Raw genomic sequence first — 22,424 nt, 5'->3', positions numbered from 1 at the left:
ACAGAGCTGGAGTGTCTGTGCCAGTCGAGTGCACTTTATCTGCAAGTGAGATAGTTCAAAACAGCTGGAGGTCACACCACATTTCCGGAAGACATCTTTAATCATATTTAATGTGCCTTATCTGGAACTATTTTTAAATAGGGGGGTATAGCTGATGCCCTCAAATGCATGACTGTGCCGAGTCTAGGGGTTGTTTTTAATGTGGATGGAGGGAGATAGTCACATTGCTTTGGTGCTGGTTGTTCCTGATTGTGCTTTATTGCTACAGTGCCACAAGACTCAGACAGAGAAAGAGATTAGAAAGTGTGAGTGTGTGTTAAACTTGTGTGATTCTTCCATGACCACAGCTGCGGAGATGGACCAACAGGCGTGGAAGCTAGCAGCCTATAAGCACAATGGACATGAGGCTGTATGACCAGGCAGATGTTGTAAGATAATGTCCAAAGTCAATAATGAGCACAAATCTAGGACGAGACAATGAGTCTATTACTTCTCCTGTCAAAGGGGTTTTGCCAAATCTCTCTGCACCCAACCCCCAACCCCAGCTCCATGGTTTGCATAGTTAACAGATTTACTGAGGCCCCCAGGTCTGCAAAGTCTCTCCTAATCTATTTTAATGTCAAAAAGCCTTTCTTTGGAGTCTCTTGAGAAACTTAACACTTAAGTTGTTTGTAAAGTCAGTCTGAATTAGAGTGGAGGGGAAACTTTTTAAAAGTGCATTTGTGTTTGTTTGTGTGCATGTGTGGATGCGCTTGTGTGGATGTGTGTGTGCGTGTGTGGATGCACGTGTGTGGATGCGTGTGCATTTGCATGTGTGTGTGAGAGGGACAAAGATTGAAAGAGCGAAAATGCATTATAGAGGGATAAAACACTTTTTCAGGATTGTTACTGCATGCATGTGCAGTAATCTGAGTTTCCATACTTTATTTAGGAAAAGGCTTGTGGTTTCATCCAGCTCTCAAGACCCCCCAGCCCCCAAACACTGCTTCACTCTCTAGGGCTTTTAGGAAAAAAAAGGCCAAACACAATTGAGGAAAACAAACTGCCATCTGCTATCCTCGCAGGGGAGTAAGTGACAGTTGCCAAGTTTATCAACATTACACAAAGATGCTGTTAAACCTCAATAGTTGAGTCTGGCATACTACATAGCTGTTGACTACCTGCTTGCATACTCCCAGTACAGCTAAATCCACCCGGATCTGGATTCACACTCCACAACACAGAGTTGATACAGATCTGCACTGGGCTCATAAAGACCCACAACTAGGGGAAAAACAGTCCAAATTCATTTAGCGTGTTTGAAGGAGCTGCGAGATGATGTTTTTGTTTACAATATCCTTTCTAAATTGAGTAGTTCCTCTATGGTTGTGTCTTTATACAGTCCTTGCGTTGCCCCCAGAGTGTATGAATAATGCTAGCTCTCTACACAGCAGTGGCGCATATGCACTGCTACACACCCCCGGGACTGGGACCCAAATGCATGTAAAGATGATGTGATGAAAAGTAGCATGTTAGACGGAATATCTGAAGGCGGATCAGGATTTTTTTTTTTTTTTTCTCCAGCTCTGTTTGTATTAAGAAGCACTTGTTTGAGTTTCTAGCCCATTTCAAATCTGAAACTGAAGCAGGTTTCCTGTTCCCAATGGCTACCCATTGATCCATGGCACCATGATCCCACTATGATCTGAGGGCTCAATGCTCTGTGAGCTCTATTTGCACTACCTTAAATGGAGATATGAAATAAAGAGACTGCGTTACAGTCTTCAGGCCCATCAATCACTCTCAGTCAGTCAGTGTAGTCCTCTGGTCCTAGGCAGTGTGTGTGAGTGGAGCCCTGAGCCTTGCTGTGAGGTCACATTGTCACACTATTCAAACCTCCGTAACTTTCGACATTCCTTGATAACCCGAAGTCATTCCTTTAATTGCTGTCATATGTTTCTTAGAGGGCACATCCTGTAACAGTGACAGGTATAACATCCTGGGATGATCAAAAGTTGTGCGGCGTTTTGAGAAAAATACCTTCATATACTGTATATGTTTTTAAGACTGTCCACTTGATGTACTGATCAGTCAGTTGGACAGTCTGATTGGGGAAATATCTGATTAAGGCCAATATAAAAGCTGTTTTGGTCACGTGGTCTAACTGTGATTAGATCAGTGACATCTTTAGACACCGTCCTGGATCCAACTCATGGTTCATGAGGCCTTCAGCTTTTATTTCTTCTAATCAGGCCGAAGGGAGAGCTCCTCTTAGACTTAGACGAAGTCGGATGATGACTATCTGGCATAAAGATTAAAAAACATGAAAAATGTATATACAGTAGCATTTTAATAACCTGCAGAAGAAAAAAATCTCACTCTTCAACTCTTCACTTTATTTCAGATGGTATCCTTGCCGCACTTTCATCACCTAAGAAAGGATTTGAATTTGGTCTCTTAATCTAATTGGTGGAATATGCACCATGACAATGTAATTATTTTGAAGTGTTCATTTGCATTTCCAGTGCTTAGCTAAGTAAATGTTAGGTTTTAAGGCCTTTATAGATAAATTAATAATCTAGAGTATTTAAAAACCATGAAACATTTAAATTGAGTAATTTAACTTCCTGAAGGGCATAGTTGAGATTTTTCCCATACATATGCAGACAGACACATTTTAATAAACATCAGCACTAATCAGTGAAACAGAAATTGGGGTTAAAGCGTGAAATATTTCTGGGGCTTTTTATATGGTTCCTTTAGGGGCTGTCCTAAAGCTCCACCAGTTGTGAGGGAAGGACCGAAAGAATGTTGGAGTCAATTTATCTGGATGCATTATTTTCAGTCCATTCGGTTAATCCATTGATGCAGTGAAATAATTTACATTAAAAGTAGTGCAAGGCCAAGCAATGAAAAGAGACTAACATAGGGATTCACTGATCCTATACCACTACACTCAGAGACACAATGGAGGCCAACAACATTGTAGAATATACTGCTGTAACTTTACTATATTTACTACATATATATATCTCAAAAGACCAGGTTGTAAATTCATCTTTAGAAATGTATCCAAAGGCTACAAGTGTTCCACTAGTGCAGCAAAATTAGTAATTGACTCTGATTTTTTTTTGTTTGCCTTTAGGCAATAACCTAATAAGACCAAGCAAGGTTAATGATAGACCCTTTTTAGGCCGTCTGAGAGTCTGACACCGATACGTGCTGGTAGTACATGACAACACTTAAGTTGTGTGGGAGACTTTCAGGCCAGAATCCACTAACATGGGAGCCTCTTCTTAACACCCTGCCTGAGCAATTACAGAATGGTATGTGTTAATGTGTGTTCAACTACGAAGTGAAGCCCTCATCATGCATGCAGGTAGTCACTGGTGTTCATATTTGTGAGTGTTCCCAGTGCCGAACTGAGCCACTGAGGAGCTCCTGGGAGTCTGGGAGTCCACAGAGGCCTCTTCCCAGGAACACCACCACCACAAATCTCCCTGATTTAGCACCTTGCTGCTCAGGGATCCAGCGTCAGCACTAGTGTCCTATGCCATTGCCAACCTGCCGTCATGGCATCCTCTACCAAGCAATTTATCCCCTTCCTCTCGTGCTTTATTAGGCCTACTTTATGTCTGGCTGTGGTCAGGAGGGCGGCGGGCCTCTGCTGTCGAGGTAGACCAGCAATCGATTCTGAGGCAGGCAGGCTGGATAATTACTTGACTGTAAGCTACACTACTGTATCAATAAATAGCTCTCCAGTCTTATGCAAGCCTAGCCGGTGTTTTGTTTTTTTCCTCAAATGAATGCTAGTGTGGGTTAATGGAATTCAAGCCTTTTATATTTTGAGTGAAATTTCTGTTATGAGTCAAAGCTCTTGGTGCTGAGCTCCCGTGGTCCTGCCTCAGCTAAGCCTCACTGAAAGCAGTGAGGACAAAAGGAGTGTATCAAAAGCAGTGACGATAATCAGTGCTAAAGTTTTTAAATGCAGTAAGGTTAACAGTGTGATTTGCTCTTTGCAGAACTCTGGTGGCCCAGCTGTGACTAGCCCCAACGCTCCTGTGACTGGCTACAAGCGCATGGTCATCCCCACCCAGCCGCCCCTGACCGCCACCAAGAAGTCTACCCCCAAAGCCTCAGCCCCGGGGGGAGCCTCCTCCACACCGCCCTCCTCTGCCAGCCCAGTGGCCCGGCCCCAGTTCCAGACAGCTCCCCAGCCTGTCCCGGCCTCCTATGCCACAGCCTCCACCCCCAGCCAGCCCACCTTCAACGTGCAGGTGAGGTCCGCCCAGCCGGGCCCTCAGCACCCGGCTCCGGGAGCTCAGCAGTTTGCCCAGCAGCCTGTCCGCAGCCCCGCCCAGGTGCAGTACATGCCTGCCCAGCCCCGAGGTCCCGACTTTGCCTACGGACCTCCGCAGCCGGGCTTCGCCCCTCTGCCCCAGAGTGCCTACCAAGACCAGCCGTACCCCGGAGCAGCCTACGGAGGCCCCGGCCCCTGGAGACCAGAGCCTGCCCCTGCCCAGGGCTACCAACATCCTGGCCCGAGGAAAACCTACATCACAGATCCCCCTCCCAGCATGGCTCCTTACAGCCCTGGGCCCATGGTGCCACAGAAGGTAGGAGTCATTTGAACTTATTTTAAGTGTTAATAACATGTCAGAGTTATCATCAACATGTAACTGGTGTAATTGTTGTTGTACTTACCATTACTACACATCAAAGATTCAGATTCAGATTTTTATTTAGACAAGTAGGCTTGCACATACAAGGAATTTGCCTTTGTCTGTTGGTGTACGACAATAATAATAATAAGTGCAAAATACAGCCCAATATACAATACAAGTGATGTTTCCAAGTGATGTGAAAGATACCAACGTCTTTATGAAATAGACCGGGATTTTCCTTCTTGGTTAAAGGCCATCTCTGCTCATGCATTTATGCATGAAGAGTAATATATTGCAAGGCATTGAGACTGTGTGTGTGTGTGTGTGTGTGTGTGTGTCTGTGTGTCTGTGTGTGTGCGTGCGCGTGTGCGTGCATGCGTGTGTGCGTGTGCGTGCGTGCGTGTTTCTTGTATGCCTTAGTATGCCTTAGTGGTTATACAGTATGTACATGTTTGTTTGTTTTAATTGCTTTAGATGGCAATGCAGTAGGGAGCCTCTTACCGTCCTTCGTTGAAATGCTCAAAATAAACAGTTGTTTTAACCTTTATGAATTTTTAACAGGTCTGTCCTGTAGGGGTTTACACCATCTGATTTCATTAGTCTCACAAAAGGCAGTGTTTGTATTCACCTACATGAAGTATATAAGATATGATCAACTTGAATAATCCCCAGGGTGTGGTGCGGGGGGTTTGGGCGTTACAGCAGCAAGAAGGTACCGAATAGGTCAGTGTAAAGAATATACCATACAGTACATCAGAGTAAAGACTATACCATACAGTACATCAGAGTAAAGACTATACATTGAAGTAGGGATGCTCCGATCGATAGGCCACCGTTTTAAATCGGCCGATTTTCACTCCAAATGACTCGATCAGTGGTCGCCAAATTCGCTGATCGCAAAAGCAACAAATCTTTTAAGTCTAGTCTGGTTAGCTTGACATAGATACAAGTACAAACTGCCACAAGCTAAATGTTATAGAGTGAGGGGTCAAATCAATTCAGAACGTGAAATATTGACTCTAATCACAGCAGACGAGGGTATAAATGCAGAACCTGTTCGATGTTGATCTTGATCCCGAGCTGAATAACGTTATGTCAACACTATATATAAAATAATACATAAGCTTGACAGACTTTCTGTGTATTTTATAGCCTACATTTTTGTAGACTGTAGACTATCGTATATTGTATTTTGTATTGTCTTGTCTCGCTATGTTTATTGCCATGCACCAAGGCAAATTCCTTGTAGGAGGAAGCCTACTTGGCTAAATAAAAATCTGATGTTGACTGCCCACGATGGATTTGATCTGCAGTCCTCTGGCTTGCTGCCAACACACCTGACACAACAGCGCCTTTACCATTACTGTATGCTACCGAAAAGTTGGCGAGTGAAGGGCACAGATGACCGGTATTCATACTGAGAAGTGACATCTGCGTACGTCCCCTTTAGTTGCATGTCCCTATATGGAGCTGGCGGGGAGTGTACCTATGCTAATTCGGAAGAACTGGCGTGTGCTTTTAATTTACGAAACCATGGGATTCATCTTCATGAGAAGGCAGGTGCGAACTCATCCAGGGGTTTACAAACACTTCGGGAATCAGATGGGAGCTTTCTTTAGAAATATTCTTAGGAAGAAATTTACGAACGAAACTTAGGAAGATATTGGTGTATGAGGCCCAGTGTGCTTCTGTCTGTGTCTATTAATTTGCCTTAACTCAGAAATATAATACTGTACACAATGAATTCTGTGCTATTGTGATTGCTCTTCTCCCTCTGTTGTCAGTTCTGTAGGCCTACATTTCTAGTTCTGTGTCGAGGATGAGCCGGTATTAGTTTTAATGGGATTTTATTCTCTTTCCTCATTGAGTTAGAGGTAGTGCTAGGGGTAGATACTGTATGAATGAAATACATTTTATACAATGGATAAAAAATAAAAAATAAAATAATAAAACTACTGTATCCTGCTACAAAAACTCCCCTGGGACACGTTTGAGAATCATCTGTTCGAGAATCATCTGTTGATGGAGATGTCATTTACTCTGATCTGTCACTGTAGTTTTACCCCAGTAGAAAAGGGAACTGATGATGTTCAGTTAAACCAGGAGCTGACTGTCTACTCTCAAATTTCTTTTTTTGCCGTCAGCGGAACTTCTAGGTCACCTCATCTGACTTTCAAAAGGCACGCTTTTTTTTACCTCAAGGCTTTAGAAAAACTGTTATCCGTTGTAATCTTTCCAAGAATATCTGGTCTTTCAGAGTTTCCCGTAGGATATAAAACATCGAGTCACATCACAGTAATGCAATAGTCTATTGATACAGCACAAGTGATGTTATTTCAAGTGACATGCCACAATATTTTCTAGACATTTCCTCTGGATTAAAGTATGATGCTCTACAAAAGCTTTTATACCAAAGGGGAGCCTATAATGTATTTTATGTACAAAATAACCCTGTGAAATATGTTAAATTATCTTTGATGTCTGTGTATACGTAGGCTAGACCTTGAGGCTTAAAATAAACTTGCAGGTCAAGATGGTGAAAGTGTTTCTTCCCCATTAGAACCTACAGTATACCATGGAGAGAGATCAGAGGGAACCATCACTCAGAATAGAGCAAGCTATACTATAGAGACAGCTATTGTAGACTCAACACATTCAGCAGTCCACAATCTCTGGAAAGTACTAGGCCCTTCAGTTTCCTATAATTCAAGGATTTTATGCTTGCACAAAATAGAAATAGGGCCTCCTAGCCTTTGGGAATAGTTCATCAAGGACTATATTTGACTAAGTACAAATTAGATTGAACATTGCAGCAAGCATCTTTATGTATTAAAGGAAACTAATTAATTTAGTTCAAAACAAAACGTCTACATATTGCTTGAGAAGGGATCTTCAGTCCCAGTATGGTGCATTATTAATACAAAAGGTGGCGTTTTAATAGATTTGTGAACATCTCTTTGATTCCAGATAAAAGCAAATCTTGTTTATATATATATATATATATATATATATATTACTGTATGTATATGTGTGTATGTATATATATATATATATATATATATATATATATATATATGTTGGGTGTGTGTGTTTCCTTGCTAAGCATATATCAACACCAAGTGGGAGCTGGGAGCCATCCTCCCACATCTCTTAAACTGTAGATTTATACACACTCTTCCAACCAGATGGAAAACTGAGCGACACCTCACACTTGGCCCTACCCAAATGTTTTTACGTACAACCCTAAACAGTTGTTAGTCCACCATTTTAGCATTAATCTGTTTTTCTGTTTATTTGAGACTCTTTATTGCAGTGCACTTACACCCTAATGCCAAAATAGAACAGAAATACAGTATAAACGCCAGAAAACCTGTCACTATGCCTTTATCACTGTCAATCAGGCTGACCCGATGTCATGACATTTTCATAACCTTACACACGCACAGTGCTACATCTACTTAATAAAAGGTTATGCCTCTGTTAATCTGTTGTGTACAGTAAGTAAACCAAAACACTAGGCCGGTCCATATATTGCTCATAATTATGTCAAATTGTGCCAGTTAATCATATGTTGATGTATCAGCTGAGAACCACTCTATAGGGGGCCTGTGCTTTTGATTGAGGACTTTATTAAGGAGATCATTTCACATAATTAAGGGTATTCATCTAAGGGCAGTGTTATAAGACGTCTGAAATCGACTCATGGGCCCAAATGCCATCATCGAGGCTGGTCCTGATTGGCTTGGGCTGCCCAGCTCCTGTCCCCCCATTGGCTCTTCTTCAGATGTGAAGGTGTATGAAGAGCTTTTCACATCAACAGGGCTCAAGGACACTTAATTACCCAAATCTGCCAGCAAGCGTTTGATCTCTATTGTAGAAAAAAAATTAACAGATTTCATGGCTGCCGGTTAATGTAACAATTTCCACAAGTCTCTCCGTCTTTCCCGAAATTGGAGGAAGGCTAAGCTGGATGATGACTTCTGTTATTTCTTGAGCTTGAGTGACATTTGACAGGGGGGATTATTTTGAACTGCTCAATCCCTGCAGGCGGCTAAAGCCCTGTACAAGGTCAATGGTGGTTTCAGCTGTCAGACACTCGTGTTCACATTTCTGACATGTCTCTCTTCACCCCTCAAGTTGTGTCAACTGACCTACACACGAATATTAACATAGGGTCTTGTCAGCAGCTGCCCAGAATAGCCTCTATTATGTTTTTGACCTGATGTGGGACTCTTCCTTGGATTAGGAAGAGCTTGCCATATCACTAATTCATAGCACCTTCGCTAATGCAACATACATAACATACAACCTACCATGGATTTACCTTGGGTGCCCTTCAACTCAGGGCCTGTGTAGGGCTGTGAAGATGCAAGTTGACCTCGGTCTGAACTTAGCAACCCCAGCTATATCTGTTACCTTGATAGCATTCATCCCTTAGTGCAGGGTTACAGGATGCTACTAAAAGTGAGAGGCCAGAGTATGTCTGCTGCAGGCTACACAGCTGGTCATGTTATCATGGAGACATTTGGATCATGTACTCACATAGCTCCTGACTCCACACATATCTCACATAGGCCTATCACCCGGATTGCATTCACAAGGTTAGGGGTCATTCTTACAGCAGTGCTGCTGAGCAATGGGAAGACTAACCAGTACTCGAACATTAAGACCGCGCAGGTTCTAATAACGTACTAGTTGATTGATATGTTGATTGAGGTGCAGCAATTATCCAACATGTTTTGGATGTTTTTTCTAGTATAACCCCTCAGTAGTACTCTGCTTTATCAAGAGCCCTGCCTCAGACATAGGATGACATTGTGAAAATCAGTATTTTTTTCTTTAGTACTGTAGTTACTGCAGTCAGTGGTAAAATAGCCTAAAAACCTATGCGGTTGTTGCTGACAGCTTACCAGTGGAGAGACAAGTCAGTGTCCTCCAGTGACCTCCTCACCCAACCCATTTGTCTCAGAAAAGCGACAGGCCATTACGCTGATTGGCAGACCATCCACATACTTCACATCTGCTTTGGCCAGAGTTTTTCATTTGAGCTTTTTCACTCCAATGGCTACATTAGGCTCACTGGTAGTATGACTGGAGTTCCAGGCTCTCAGAAACTGCCTTGGGCCCTTCAGGCACTTCATCTAAGCAGTGTCTTATCGTTAAATGCACAAACAACAATATTTATCCTGGGTAGACCAACTGTAAACTGAGATGAACAAGCATAGTGATACATGAAGCTGACAATCTGTGGATGGTTTATTGATGCTGGGCTCGCGATCTATCAGAATAATGTTTTACCTGTTCCAGTTTGGTTACAGCAAATACTGTAAAATGACTGAAAAAACGATGTCCACCTTGGCACCCCTCTCCTTCTTACATGTAACGGTAAAATAATAAACATCTAATTTCATCAGGGGGCTGACATACGCAAGCTTATCCCCCACTGACATGAAAAAGGTTTTATCTTTATTTTACATTTTACCGTCATAATATTATTCTCAGTTCGGGTAATCTGAGATGTATCTATGAATAGTTTTTAAAGCATGACAACAGGGACAGAGCTGACGCTGAGAATGGAATAATATTGTTCCACAATTGACTGAATGAAAGCCCACACAGAAGTTGTGATGACATGATTATCTGCTATCAAAGAGGTGCGCAAGGCATGTTGACATCTAATTAAATTCTTATCTCCCAGACACACATTTTTGAAGCAGTAACCTTGCCTAATGGAAAGTAAATTCAGAACGTTATGTTAGTTATTATAGTCATGTTTTACACATTTCTCATCTGGAACATTTGAGGTTGATTCTTGTGATCTGACACAGTACTGTAAAGGAAAATGTCAGTGAATACTAGCTTAACGACCAATCATTTGTCCCATCTGTCATTCAACAAAAAACTGTCAACATGGAACAGGTCATAGGTCAAAACATGTGGACACAATAATCTGAAGACCGTCATACTGCACCCCTGACAACAAACTCTCCTCAGGCCTATTCACTGTAGACAAGAACAATACTATGGACTATTGGTCTCTCGTTCAGTCTCTTGTTCTCTTGAGATAAAGCACAAAAAGCTGCAGTACAGGCATGGGGTGAAGTGAACATGTGTGTTCAGTCCTCAAGAGAGGATTTAGGGCAGCCTGTCCATACTCACAGACCTGTACGAATCATCATAACAGCGTTTGATACTCCTGTTACCTTGGATGTCTGACGTCAATAATGATGGGTCTTAAACTTGAACTCACCAACCAACATTCAGCCAAGTTACAGTATAGTTGAAGTAGACTTTAATTAGTTTGCGATAAACCCACTTGTGGTTGAAGGCTGAGCAGAATAAAATGGAGGGAAATGGCGGCCCAAATGGTGCAGCTTTTTGTGAAGCTTTCAGAAAAATAGCCTCTTGTTGACAGCAGTGAGTGCATGGGAGAGCTATGTAATGTTAGCACTGCTAGACATTCAAGTTCAACTTAGTTTATTGTCACATCTCCTCTACAGTGTGCAAGTCAGTGAAATTCTTTGGTGCAAGTCCTTTTAATGCATTCCTTTCAATGTGTTCAATATCCCGCTGGTGAAAAAGCGCCAAGCTTGTACTGTACTCTTAAACCCCGTTATCACCAACCACTCAAACCCCGTTATCACCAACCACTCAAACCCCGGGATCACCAACCACTCAAACCCCGGTATCACCAACCACTCGAACCAGGGTATCACCAACCACTCAAACCCCGGTATCACCAACCACTCAAACCCCGGTATCACCAACCACTCAAACCCCGTTATCACCAACCACTCAAACCCCGGTATCACCAACCACTCAAACCCCGGGATCACCAACCACTCAAACCCCGGTATCACCAACCACTCAAACCCCGGTATCACCAACCACTCAAACCCCGGGATCACCAACCACTCAAACCAGGGTATCACCAACGACTCTGCCCAGTTCTGCTCTCCCGGGCCTAATTCAATTTTGAGCAAAAGTGGCACTGTCTCACAAGTTGTGACAATCGCTTATTCTGGGCTCCTGAATGATCTTGCAGAATTGGGGAAAATCACATCTATTTGCAGACATGGCTGGTGGAGGAACTCACACCTTGTCACACCTCGGTGTTCACTGACAACATCATAGCTTTACTGATCGTAACTTCATTGCAGCTCATGCAGTCACACGTTGTTACAGCACTGAATTTGATTTGTTGACATTGCATGGCTATGAGCTATAATTGGGTAGTAACTGCTGTGCCTGAGCCCATGTTCTTGCGCTGGAATGCTGGTTAACGGTGGTAGAGGCTCTGGTTACTGGATGTTTCTCAGAGTAAAGGTCACTGTGCCAATCTGACTGGATTATGTGGGTCAGGGAATGAAAGGAGGATGTCCTAAAGTTTCTTTCTCTCTCTCTCTCTCTCTCTCTCTCACTCTCGTGTATGTTCTTTTTTGTGTTTGTACATTGTCTTTCTTAGTTTGTTTCAGGGCCTATTCTCCTCTGAATGAAAATGGAGGGATTATTGGGAGTTGTTTCTCCTCTCACAAAAACACTGAGAGCTTCTCCCGACTGCCGTTTCATTTGTCAGCCATGAGCCTCAGTAGATCAGGAGCGTTTGTCAGAGCAGCTCTCATAAATAATAACCCCCCCCTCCTCCCTCCGACAACCCTGGCCCCTCTGAGAGGGGCTGTAGGGCCAGTAAATAACTATCTGGATCGATATCTGCCACGGCAGCTCAATGAGCTCCGGCAATCTGAAATGTCTGAGCAGTTTGTTTATATTCTCCACCTTTGCCGGCCCACACGTGGCCAGCCCACAGCCCTGCAGAACACAGAACATCCTGTTCAATTTCAATTTCAAACCTTTATTTATACTCGTGAAGCACTGAGATTTTCCTCATTTACAGTGATAGTTGGATCCTGGGGATGGGATCCTGTTGCAGCTCGAGGTCTTGATCACAGCTATTTATGATCCTCGGGCTGCCTTGCCTACAGACACTTTTATCCAAAGCCAACTTTTAACAACAATTATGAGCTAGTTTTGGGGTTCAGTGCTTTGCTCAGTGGCATAACAGTAGGCAACGACTGATGGGAAATCACTCGTGGCCTTCATGTGGACCTGCCTGGGCACGAGCTAGCAACCACTGGGCTACCTACCTGCAGTACCTACCTTTTCTCAGGTCCCATCAGTAACAGCCCTAATGGAGTTGGCTTATTCAAATAAATATCCCTTTCTGACCCCAATCAATATGAGAGTTTTAATTCCTACCCATGTTTGTTTTTCATTTAACCTCATCTTCAACAGACTTGGAATTTACAGCTAGCATTGTGATTGCAAAAAAAAAAAAAGTGTTTTGAGTAATGTAATGTATTTTAAAAAAAGTAAGATTAAACAGCTCCAGGCTTCTCAGTAGAACCCTTATATATTGTATTACCATAGTATTGATCTTGATGTTCATGGAGGAGGATGTGTAGGGAGAGACCTGACACTCGGAGAGGACAGGAATGTCTGCATAACAGAGGCCGCTGCTGGATATCAGAGGGTACTGCGGCCTGTCACTCTTTGCTCCCCATCATGCCGATTGCCCTGGTCATAGCCGCTTGGCCTCCGTCTGCAGGTTGCAGCTCAAATTGGGTTTCTCAGTGTCCTCTACTCAACCCCTCCCTCCGCATGGAAGAGTTCCTATCTCCTCTACCCCCCCACACACCTCAAAGTATAGTACAGAGAAACGTGTGCACTTTCGAAATATGTTTTTTATCAAGGAAGTATCCCTCTGTGGTTATAGCTCCTGTGTTTCCTGTGGAGGAGATGGTTCCCTCTGGCAGTGTTTGGTCATAAGATAACCTTCAATGTGTCATTCAAATGACCTGTTATTTTGCATGTAGTTGTTTGGACAAAGTGGAGGAGGACACACAACAGTTTGCTTTATGGACATAATTACACAGGAGACAGATGACACCGTGTAATACAAAAGGGAAATGACAGGCGCCAATAAGACGACTTTTCAGACGCGACCTGTGTGACTCCTCATTATGTTCACCGCGTGTGTTTAAATATAAATGTGGGCTACCGCAGGAGGGACCCAGCAGGAGACCTACGTCCATCCTTATCCAGACCGGCCAGACCTGCTGCTTCCTCCATAATATGCAGTGTTATCTATGTGTAATTGTGATTGTATAGAATGAGAAGCCAAATAAGTTTTTGTCTCCGCCCCCAACAATTTGTGTAGTCCTCTGTCGGCGTTGTTTTATTTTTTAAGATTGCTTCTGACACCCCTCTCTGCGCTCAGATGTTCACATATCTGTTTGCAGGGGGATATGTCAGATCCCAACACATGACCTACTTTTTACACATGCACGCCCTCACAAACATAGGAACGTTGGCCGTCTTCATACAGCATTAGATGTTTTTGCATTAGTTGAAAAAACCTTATTTTTTACAAATTCAATTTGCACCCGGGTGGCTGTGGAAAATGTCAATTATGGAATTCCTTGATTTTTAATTATCAGCCCGTCCTCAGTATTAGGCTGCTCTACTGCACCTCGCTCATTTCACTGTTATTTTCTCTCAGTTTAATTGGAACTGAAACAGCATGACCTATTTTGTTTGGAAAGAAGGTACAGTATACTTTCTCTGCGCTCCTCAGAAAGTGGGCTTGAGCTTCGTTTGTCTGTGCTATATTGATGTTCAACGAGCAGCCTTCTGCTTTGCTCTAATGCATTGTACTGTAACAAAGCCAGAGATCCTCCTACTTCTCGCACTGCTGGCTACTGGAGGCGCCGACCCTGTCCAACAGCAGTGCTGTCAAGCTTCTCCCCCGGGGACATCACTAGAAAGGCCTCTCGTGTGGCTGTTGAACACAAGCTTTTACATCGAGCTTGGAAAGCCACTGTGCTAGTCTCTATAAGCTTTCTACTCTCCAGCTGTGGTGGGTGGGGTTCTAGAACTTGCATGCCAACTACAGACAGAGATTAACGGAAAGGAAAATGGGATGGGAGATTGAGAGGACCAGTGAGACTATCCACTATGATGTGATTGATGCGTTAATGCCAGCATAGATGTTGGGAAGTGAATGTACAGTATGCCTATGTGGTGTAACTCCACATACTGTACACTTCAGCCTATCCTCAAAGGTTAAGGATACTGTAATGTCAGATAATATGTCCCGTGTTCACACGCAAGTCACCTCCTTGTAATGTCCCGTGTGACTGATCCGCCAATCCCACCATTGTTTTGGAAAAACAAAGTGTCTTAAGCTGCCATAATCACTCGCTTAGTCGAGCGACCACAAAGGCTTTTTTATGTCTCTCAATCCAATAAGTATTCAGTCCTGTGTGATCCCACACAAATGGGACAGCCTATTTCACTGCTATTAATATTGCTCTAATAAGCCGCCTTGTTTCCAGAAATGCTCTTTATCAAACAATTGAGATTAATGTTAGCAAGCGGCTCAGGCCCAAAAAGCATGAGTGTCGCATACCGAGTTAAAAGCCGGTGCTCGAGCGCAGACACACTGACACTAAAGAGCATTATGCATTTTATAGTCCATCATCATTTTAATCTGTGGATAAATATGCCTGCGAGTTATTAACTCTTTGTCCTACTGGTGATCATGATGCCAGACACGCTAAGCCACACTCAATAAAGACAACCATAAGGTGTGATAGCACATGTACAGTATCTAAGTACCACACTGAGAATGAGTGTTTTGCAGCATAGCGTGACTCTTACAGGGCTGTTCTACAGGGCCTGAACAGTCCTGGACTGTTTCCCCGGTGCTCTTATCTCATAAGCTCAATGACTGGGACTCTTATCAAATATGTATTGTGGGATTCACACGGCAGTTCTGTCCCTTATAGTCAAATTAAATGACATCATGGTTTAGGGTTATCTCAAAACCGGTTATCAGTAGTATGGAAATGAACACTGTCTTAACAAAGCAAATATTTATTTTTTATTCAAGCCATTGTTTTTGAAAGCAAGTCATACTATAGGTGTAGAAAGCTTTTAAATGCCCTTTTCACACCATGATCTCCAGCTTGACTCACAATACGATGCACTCACACAATACCATTCACACCACATTCACCGCTGGCATGGCTCGGTTCAAACTCAGTTAGTGGGACAAGCAGTGGTAACACCTAGACTTTTGTCAACATGCCTTCTTCTTTCTCAGACCAACACTCCTCAGCACAGCTATGACTGAAACACTGTCGGGTCCACCGTTCCGGACTTCTATTGATGTCCTAGTACCACCCTTGTGTTTGTCCCGGTACCACCCTTGTGTTTGTCCTGGTACCACCCTTGTGTTTGTCCTGGTACCACCCTTGTGTTTGTCGCGGCTCAGAGGTGCGTTTGATAAACCCGTCATCAGAGGCGTATTGGGCTGGGTTAGGCAGCTGGGCGCCAACAATGTTTTTGCTGGGTGCTTAGGACAAAATCCACTTGTTCTGTTCACCGAATCACAGCTGGGGTCTTCAAACATCAAGCCTCAATGTAGAGCACTGGGTATAGACCGCCAAATTGGTACATTTATTAACTCAAACATCTTGGTCGTAGCACTTCAATAAAAGGTCACTGGCGTCGCCTGAGGTGTAGCGGAACAATTTACTGGACTTGAATGTAACTGAAAAAAAATCCTGTGTCTTCCAGCACGTATCTCTGAAAAGCTCCATTGTTGCCACTGAAAAGCTGTACAAAAAATATGAGGCAATCATAAAGCATGCAGGGAAGCAATTTCTCTCTCTTATTCATGTGAAAAATGATTCCGGGCTGTCACAATAGACTCCCTAACAAGGTGCTTTAAACTCTCTGCCGCTATGCTGCTGCAGGCCGTCAGGGAGCGGATAAGGCATAAATGAAGCTTAAAGTCAGAGAGGGAGTTTCTGTTAATGGCAGCATTTCACCCCTTTCCAAATGTGGTTTTGATGTGGAGCCAAGATAAACCATGTCAGAACACCCTTCTCCCGCTGTCTCCATGAAAAAGCCTGCATATATCGGTACTGCCAGCAGCACAGGGCTTCGTTTGAGGTATTGAAACTTTCAGTGCTTTCCTCAAAAACCATGCACTCATTATATAGATCCCCAGCTTGTTTGACCTACAGTATAATAGGAACAGGACTATTCTGCATGGAAAATATGCCTTCAGTTCAAGAATATGGGAAAGGAATGTGTCAGAGGGTCTCTAAAACATTCTCCGTTTCATCTTCTGGATGCTGACGCTTGTGTTGCGGCTGAGTGTCCCTCGCGGTCCTGCGGGAGGCCGTCTGACGCACTGTGCGGTCTGAGACGCCGGTCCCAGCAGGTCTCCAGAGGACTCTTTGGCATGTTGGGAAGATTTGTGCATCCAATGTGTGGATCCCTCAGAGCTAATGAGTCCTGCTGTCTGGCCTTCCATTATCAGCCGGCAGCAGTCTTTAGCCAGGCCCGGTGCAGTGAAGTCATGCGTCATAAAGTTCCACACATTCCTTGAGACAATGACCCTGTTTACACTTGGTTTTAAAATGCGTTTTGGACGATCAGATCACAAGTGGACAGCGAGACACATCATCGTTTACACCTGTGTCTATCATGCGTCTCCAAATGTGTCCAGCTGACCACTGTTCGTACAGTATATAGTGACCTGCATGCGCGTCGCACAACTGTTCCATGTAAACAAATCAATAATCAGTTCCATGTAAACAAATCAATAATCAGTCGGTTTGACTTCGAGCAGATTGAAAAAAGTGTGCATGAAAGCCTGGACAATTCCAACTGTTTTGATTGATATGACAAGTCATTTGCGACTTGAAAAAGAGCGCATTAGCGTTTAGACTTCATTAGCGTCCCAGACCACCTCGGCAAGTGGTTTGAGGAAACGTTTCACAAAATGTTTTGGTGGCTGTTTACACTTGTATTTAGCGCTGTCCGCTTTGAATCGTCCAAAACGCATTCTAAAACCAAATCTAAACGGGGTCAGAGAGCCCAGTAAACCGTGCATCTTCGTGTGTTTCCACTAACCCAGTAATCAACCCAGGCCTTTTATATGTGTCAGGAAAAAGAGAATGTTTTATTTATGCTCTTTAGACAAACTATAAATATGCACTAAATTGTTGCCTTTGATGTGATATACTGTAGTGGTTCTGAAAAATTTCAACAACCACCAAATTAGTACAATATGTACTGTAGAACTCAGATACACTGTTACCTTATGCTTAAGGATAAAATAAAGTTTACATTGAAAGTGCAATACAGTATCACCCAATGAACACAAAAAATAAAGTAAGTCAAAACTGGATGGGATCAATGGCAATCAGCCTCTAATCAGATGTTTCTAAAGAAAACAAACACACAAACCAGCCATCCAATCAATGGGTTACCGACAGAAATGCGAAGACTCTGTATGACTGTTAGCTGAGGATAAGTGAGATCAAAACCAGACCCGTCCCTAACGTTTGCCCAGCTCCCAAAGGCCACAATTAGGCGGCCTTTCAAATGTCATGTCTGATCTGGGGCTTTTGGGGAGTATTGGAAATCCAATATGGAGCGGTAGTTGACTTGGTCACGGCCCCCGCTATCGGTAGGGTCAGCCACTGGTTCTGAACGCGCCAGGCAGCTTAGCGTGGCATCGCCTTGGGTGGGGGGGGGCACACCTGTGATAGGGGATAGTACTGTAAGCCTGGCAAGTCTGGCAGGGGGAGGTGAGTGGGGTGGGTGGGGGGCTCTGTTCCAAAGCTCTCTGCATTGACCGGCGGAGAATGTCAGACAGACCGTGTCTGAGAGAGAGAGAGAGAGAGAGAGAGAGAGAAACCACAGTAAGACAGAAAGATGACAGTCAGAAGGAAAGGAAGTAACTAACTCTGTATAGAGGTTATGCAACCCTTAAGTCTACAGATAAGTCCCCGCCAGCGCATTCCCCTATCCATCAGATGTAGCTCGTCTTCACACCCATCTCCTTGAAGAGGCGCCGAACATTTATTCCCCTGAGATGTCTGGCAAATTCACGCCTCGCCATTTCACTCGCTTTTATCGTTTTCAAATGCCCAAATTAGTCCCAGTCATGATGTGTTTTCTACTCAGGTAGCAGCACTGCACAGCCTGCGGGCCCACTACCATACACACAGACAGCCACAGTCTGGGATTCGTGACTTGCTGCTGGCTTCGGGTTTGATGGGGGTTTGATGTGTCTGTGTCTGTGTGTGTGTGTGTGTGTGTGTCTGTGTGTGTGTGCGTGTGTGTGTGTGTGTGTGTGTGTGTGTGTGTTCGGTTTCTCCAGGGTCCTGCTCCCAGCAACCCCACTGCACGCCCTGAGGACGAGCTGGAGCGCCTGACCAAGAAGATGCTGTTTGACATGGACAACCCCCCCTCTGAGGAGTACTTTGGTAAGAAAGAGCCTATCTGTGCACAATGATGACCAGTACCCTACATGTGCCAGTATCAGCCAGCCAGCTGGTTTCCAGCTGTAGCCCTTGAGGCAAGTAAATCCCTTCAGTAAGACTGTTTCCCATCGGCCGAAATATAGTAGACTAACTGTATACTGAGAGTGACCACATCCCACTCTGCACTGCATCACTCTGCATTGCACCGTTCCTACTGTTTCAAGATCCATTTTATTCAAGATTCAAGATCCGTTTTATTAGCCATGTATATAGTTCACACATACTAGTAATTTGACTAGGGTTAAGGCATACGCTGTTGCAGTCGACATAGGACAGGGTGCAGGACAGGACATGACAGTGCAAATGCAATACAAAAACAGTGCAAATACAAAACCGTGCAAGTACAGTACATAAACCTTGAGTAAAGTCACTGAGCTTAACAAATACATCTCAGATTAATGGGGAAGCTGTTAGCCGTCCACACATGAATTCCATATCGCCCGCTGACACTCACAGTGAAGGAGCAGCACTCCACAGCACTCACAGGTCCAGGTGAGAATAGCCCAGGTGGCTAAAATTAGCCTGTGAGTCACAGCCTCTGACCCATATAGGGATGAGCACATACACTCACACACACACTCACACACACACACACACACACACACACACACACACGCATACACATAACAAATACACACACAGACCACAGATACCTATTGTACCATCTCAACTTATACCACAAACAAAAAGAAATGGATTTGAATGTGACCGTGCACAATACAAGTTAGTTTGTGAGGTGGGGAAACCCAATAGTATTAAACCCCCCCCAAGAAATCCAAATAACAAGGTTGTTGCAGACATAAATGTTTAATTGCATCATAAGCGTTTGTATCCCTGTCTCCTCTGTGGTTCCCGTTGGAGCCTGCTTTCGGGCTTGCTGATCATAATGAGGATGTTCTGAAATAGGGATGTGGAGAAGCTCTGCGGTCGGTCCCTTTCTCTATTTGAATCTTCTTTGAGAAACAGGTGCACTGGTCACTTTGCAGAAGTTTACAAAAATGTGGTGTGTGTGTATGTGTACTTTTTCTCCTCACAAATGTACATTAAAAATGCAAAAGGGTCTTACTGAACATGATTCAGAAATACAGTACAGGAATTTTCTCATTTTTACATTTTTCATATTTGAATGTCTACCCCCCCCCCCCCCCCCCCCCCAGACATTCCCACATCCTCTATTCAAGCACCCAAGAGGATGCTGACGCTCTGCTCCTCTCTCCAGCCTCTAATCCCCCCAAGCCCTTCTCTGTCCCCGGCCAGCACCCCCCTCCCCCCGCTCTGCCCATTAGACACCAAACCCCCCCAGACTATCAGCTCAGTGCTCCCAGCGGGCACTTTAAACAGGCTTTATGTCAGCCCATTAACACGCACCAAACTATGTAACTATGTGTATTGGTATTATTCTTATATACATGTAGCGTATTTATCCGGTATTAAGGGATCGCATGTATGTCCTATGTTTGTTAAGACCTTAATTGGTTTGCATTAGACACAGGTCAGATGGATCTGCTGGCTTAAACAAGATGGCGTTGTCATTTTCATGGGCCTGACACGGAAAGCCTCTCTGCCCTCCTTTACAAGTGTGTGTGTGTGTGTGTGTCTGTGTGTGTGTGTGTGTCTGTGTCTGTGTGTGTGTCTGTGTGTGTGTGTGTGTGTGTGTGTGTGTGTGTGTGTGTGTGTGTGTGTGTGTGTGTGTAGCATGTTGAGTAACTCTCTATACTGTACCATGCATGCAGTCACTTGCCTCTGTTTGCAAACTAAAGCTGTTCATTGGCCCGGGGCTGGTAAAACCAGGCCGGTAAAACCAGGCTGTTAAATGGGTCATATATGTGAATCGAGGTAGCCGGCACAAGTCGGGGATAGTCGGTGAGGCAATTCAAACGCACCTAAGCCATTTTCAAATTGTTTTGAGTAATGGATCTATGTAATTGACCCAGGTCTGCTGTGGTGACTAACTGTTAAACTAAATGAAGAGACTGAGGAAGAGGAAGGCCAGGAGTGAAGAATTGCGGGGTGACTGACCACCATAGGGGCTCATTATTACAGGTGGGAAGAGTCCAAGTGCATGCCCTCCTCCTCTCCAGTACCGGGCTGCCCCGGGCAGTACTGCCCGCTTCTCCACCAGGGATACGGCTCCGCACGGCCAGGGTGATGGAGAACTGCCCCCAGACCACAAGAGCTCTAAAATTACGATCAATCTGAGTACATTTCAAGGCCTTCTTCTTCTTCTTCTTTCTTTCTTTTTTGGGGGGGGAGGGGAACAGGGGGTGATGAGGGCAAGCATTACTTATTACCCCAGGGCTAGTAATTAAGTAGATTAATCAGAGTGGGCTTGCCATCTCCCGCTCCCTCTCCACTGGACTGGAGCTTCGTCCTCATCCATAACAAAGTTTTATTGGTGTCGCTAATTTCTTTGATGAGCTTCTAATCTGAAGAAGCTATTGTAGGTTTCCGTTGGTCCAGAGGGTGTTAATTGGACTGAATTAACATTATATTTTACAGAAGCTCTCTGATGTGAGGAGCAAAGTTTGCATCCCAGAGACTCCCACTAAGTCCTGTCCTGTACTGTATGTTCTTTTTTTTAATTTTATCAGCTGCCACATGCGCTGTACAGAATCCTCGGCCACATTGACCACAGCTTTCATTTCATCCTCCACAAGTGTCTTCAAAGTTCCTCTGAAACACTGCTCCTCTAATGAAAACTCTTGAGACTTTTCTTGAAAAATAGTGAGTAATCATACTGTGGTTTATATCAGTCAAAATGCTGCTTTTGATAGAAGCTTCTTTGAACAGCAGCTGATTGGTCATGATTTAGAGCTCCAGATTACATTTGAGGAATCTCAAAGCTTTTTTCTCCAAATGTCATCATCCGTCATGTAATCCATTTATGCTCGGCGTAGGTGTACTGCATTTGTGGAAAGCTAATAACACACTTCCTCCCAGCTCACAGGGTACTGTAGTTGCCTCGGCATTTCAGAGGAACTTAAACTATTTTGTCGTCAGTACATTTCTGTCGACCAAAACCGGGACACAACGCTGAATAATTGAAAAGACGATATGTTTTGCATAATTTACAGTTGGTGATGATGATACTTAATCATCTCCTGTAAAGTCTCTCTTTTTTGTTTTACAGACCGTAAATGACAGAGTTGTGTTTTTGCCCTTGTATTATACTGAAATGGTACTACAATAGAATTAAGCAATCTATCAAAACAAATTGTTTTTTGATTGGTGAGACAGTGAAAGGAAAGCAGTGGAAGTACCCATGGTGGCTGGCCACGCGTTCGCTTCCAACTCTAAACTATCGGGAGAGTCTCTTCCCGTTTTGAACTTGTCTTTGTTTGATGATAAGAGAGAGAGAAGAAATTGGAGGGTTTAC

The 22,424-nt window shown here is 43.9% G+C and overlaps 1 protein-coding gene across 5 annotated transcripts in view; it reads left to right on the top strand.

The window, feature by feature from the left end:
• The window catches only part of lpp (LIM domain containing preferred translocation partner in lipoma), a 176,441-nt gene that overhangs the window by 122,322 nt on the left and 31,695 nt on the right, over window positions 1-22,424 (top strand). For all 5 annotated transcript variants that reach the window (XM_084444920.1, XM_084444922.1, XM_084444924.1 and 2 more), the window contains 2 exons: window positions 4,002-4,595; window positions 18,886-18,991. In XM_084444920.1, coding sequence (XP_084301046.1) covers window positions 4,002-4,595; window positions 18,886-18,991 — 700 coding nt within the window. The remainder of the gene's footprint in view (window positions 1-4,001; window positions 4,596-18,885; window positions 18,992-22,424) is intronic.

This window comes from Borostomias antarcticus, assembly GCF_949987555.1.
Source record: "Borostomias antarcticus genome assembly, chromosome: 10".
Classification (NCBI taxonomy): Eukaryota; Metazoa; Chordata; class Actinopteri; order Stomiiformes; family Stomiidae; genus Borostomias; species Borostomias antarcticus.
This window is presented reverse-complemented; position numbering and strand designations above follow the sequence as displayed.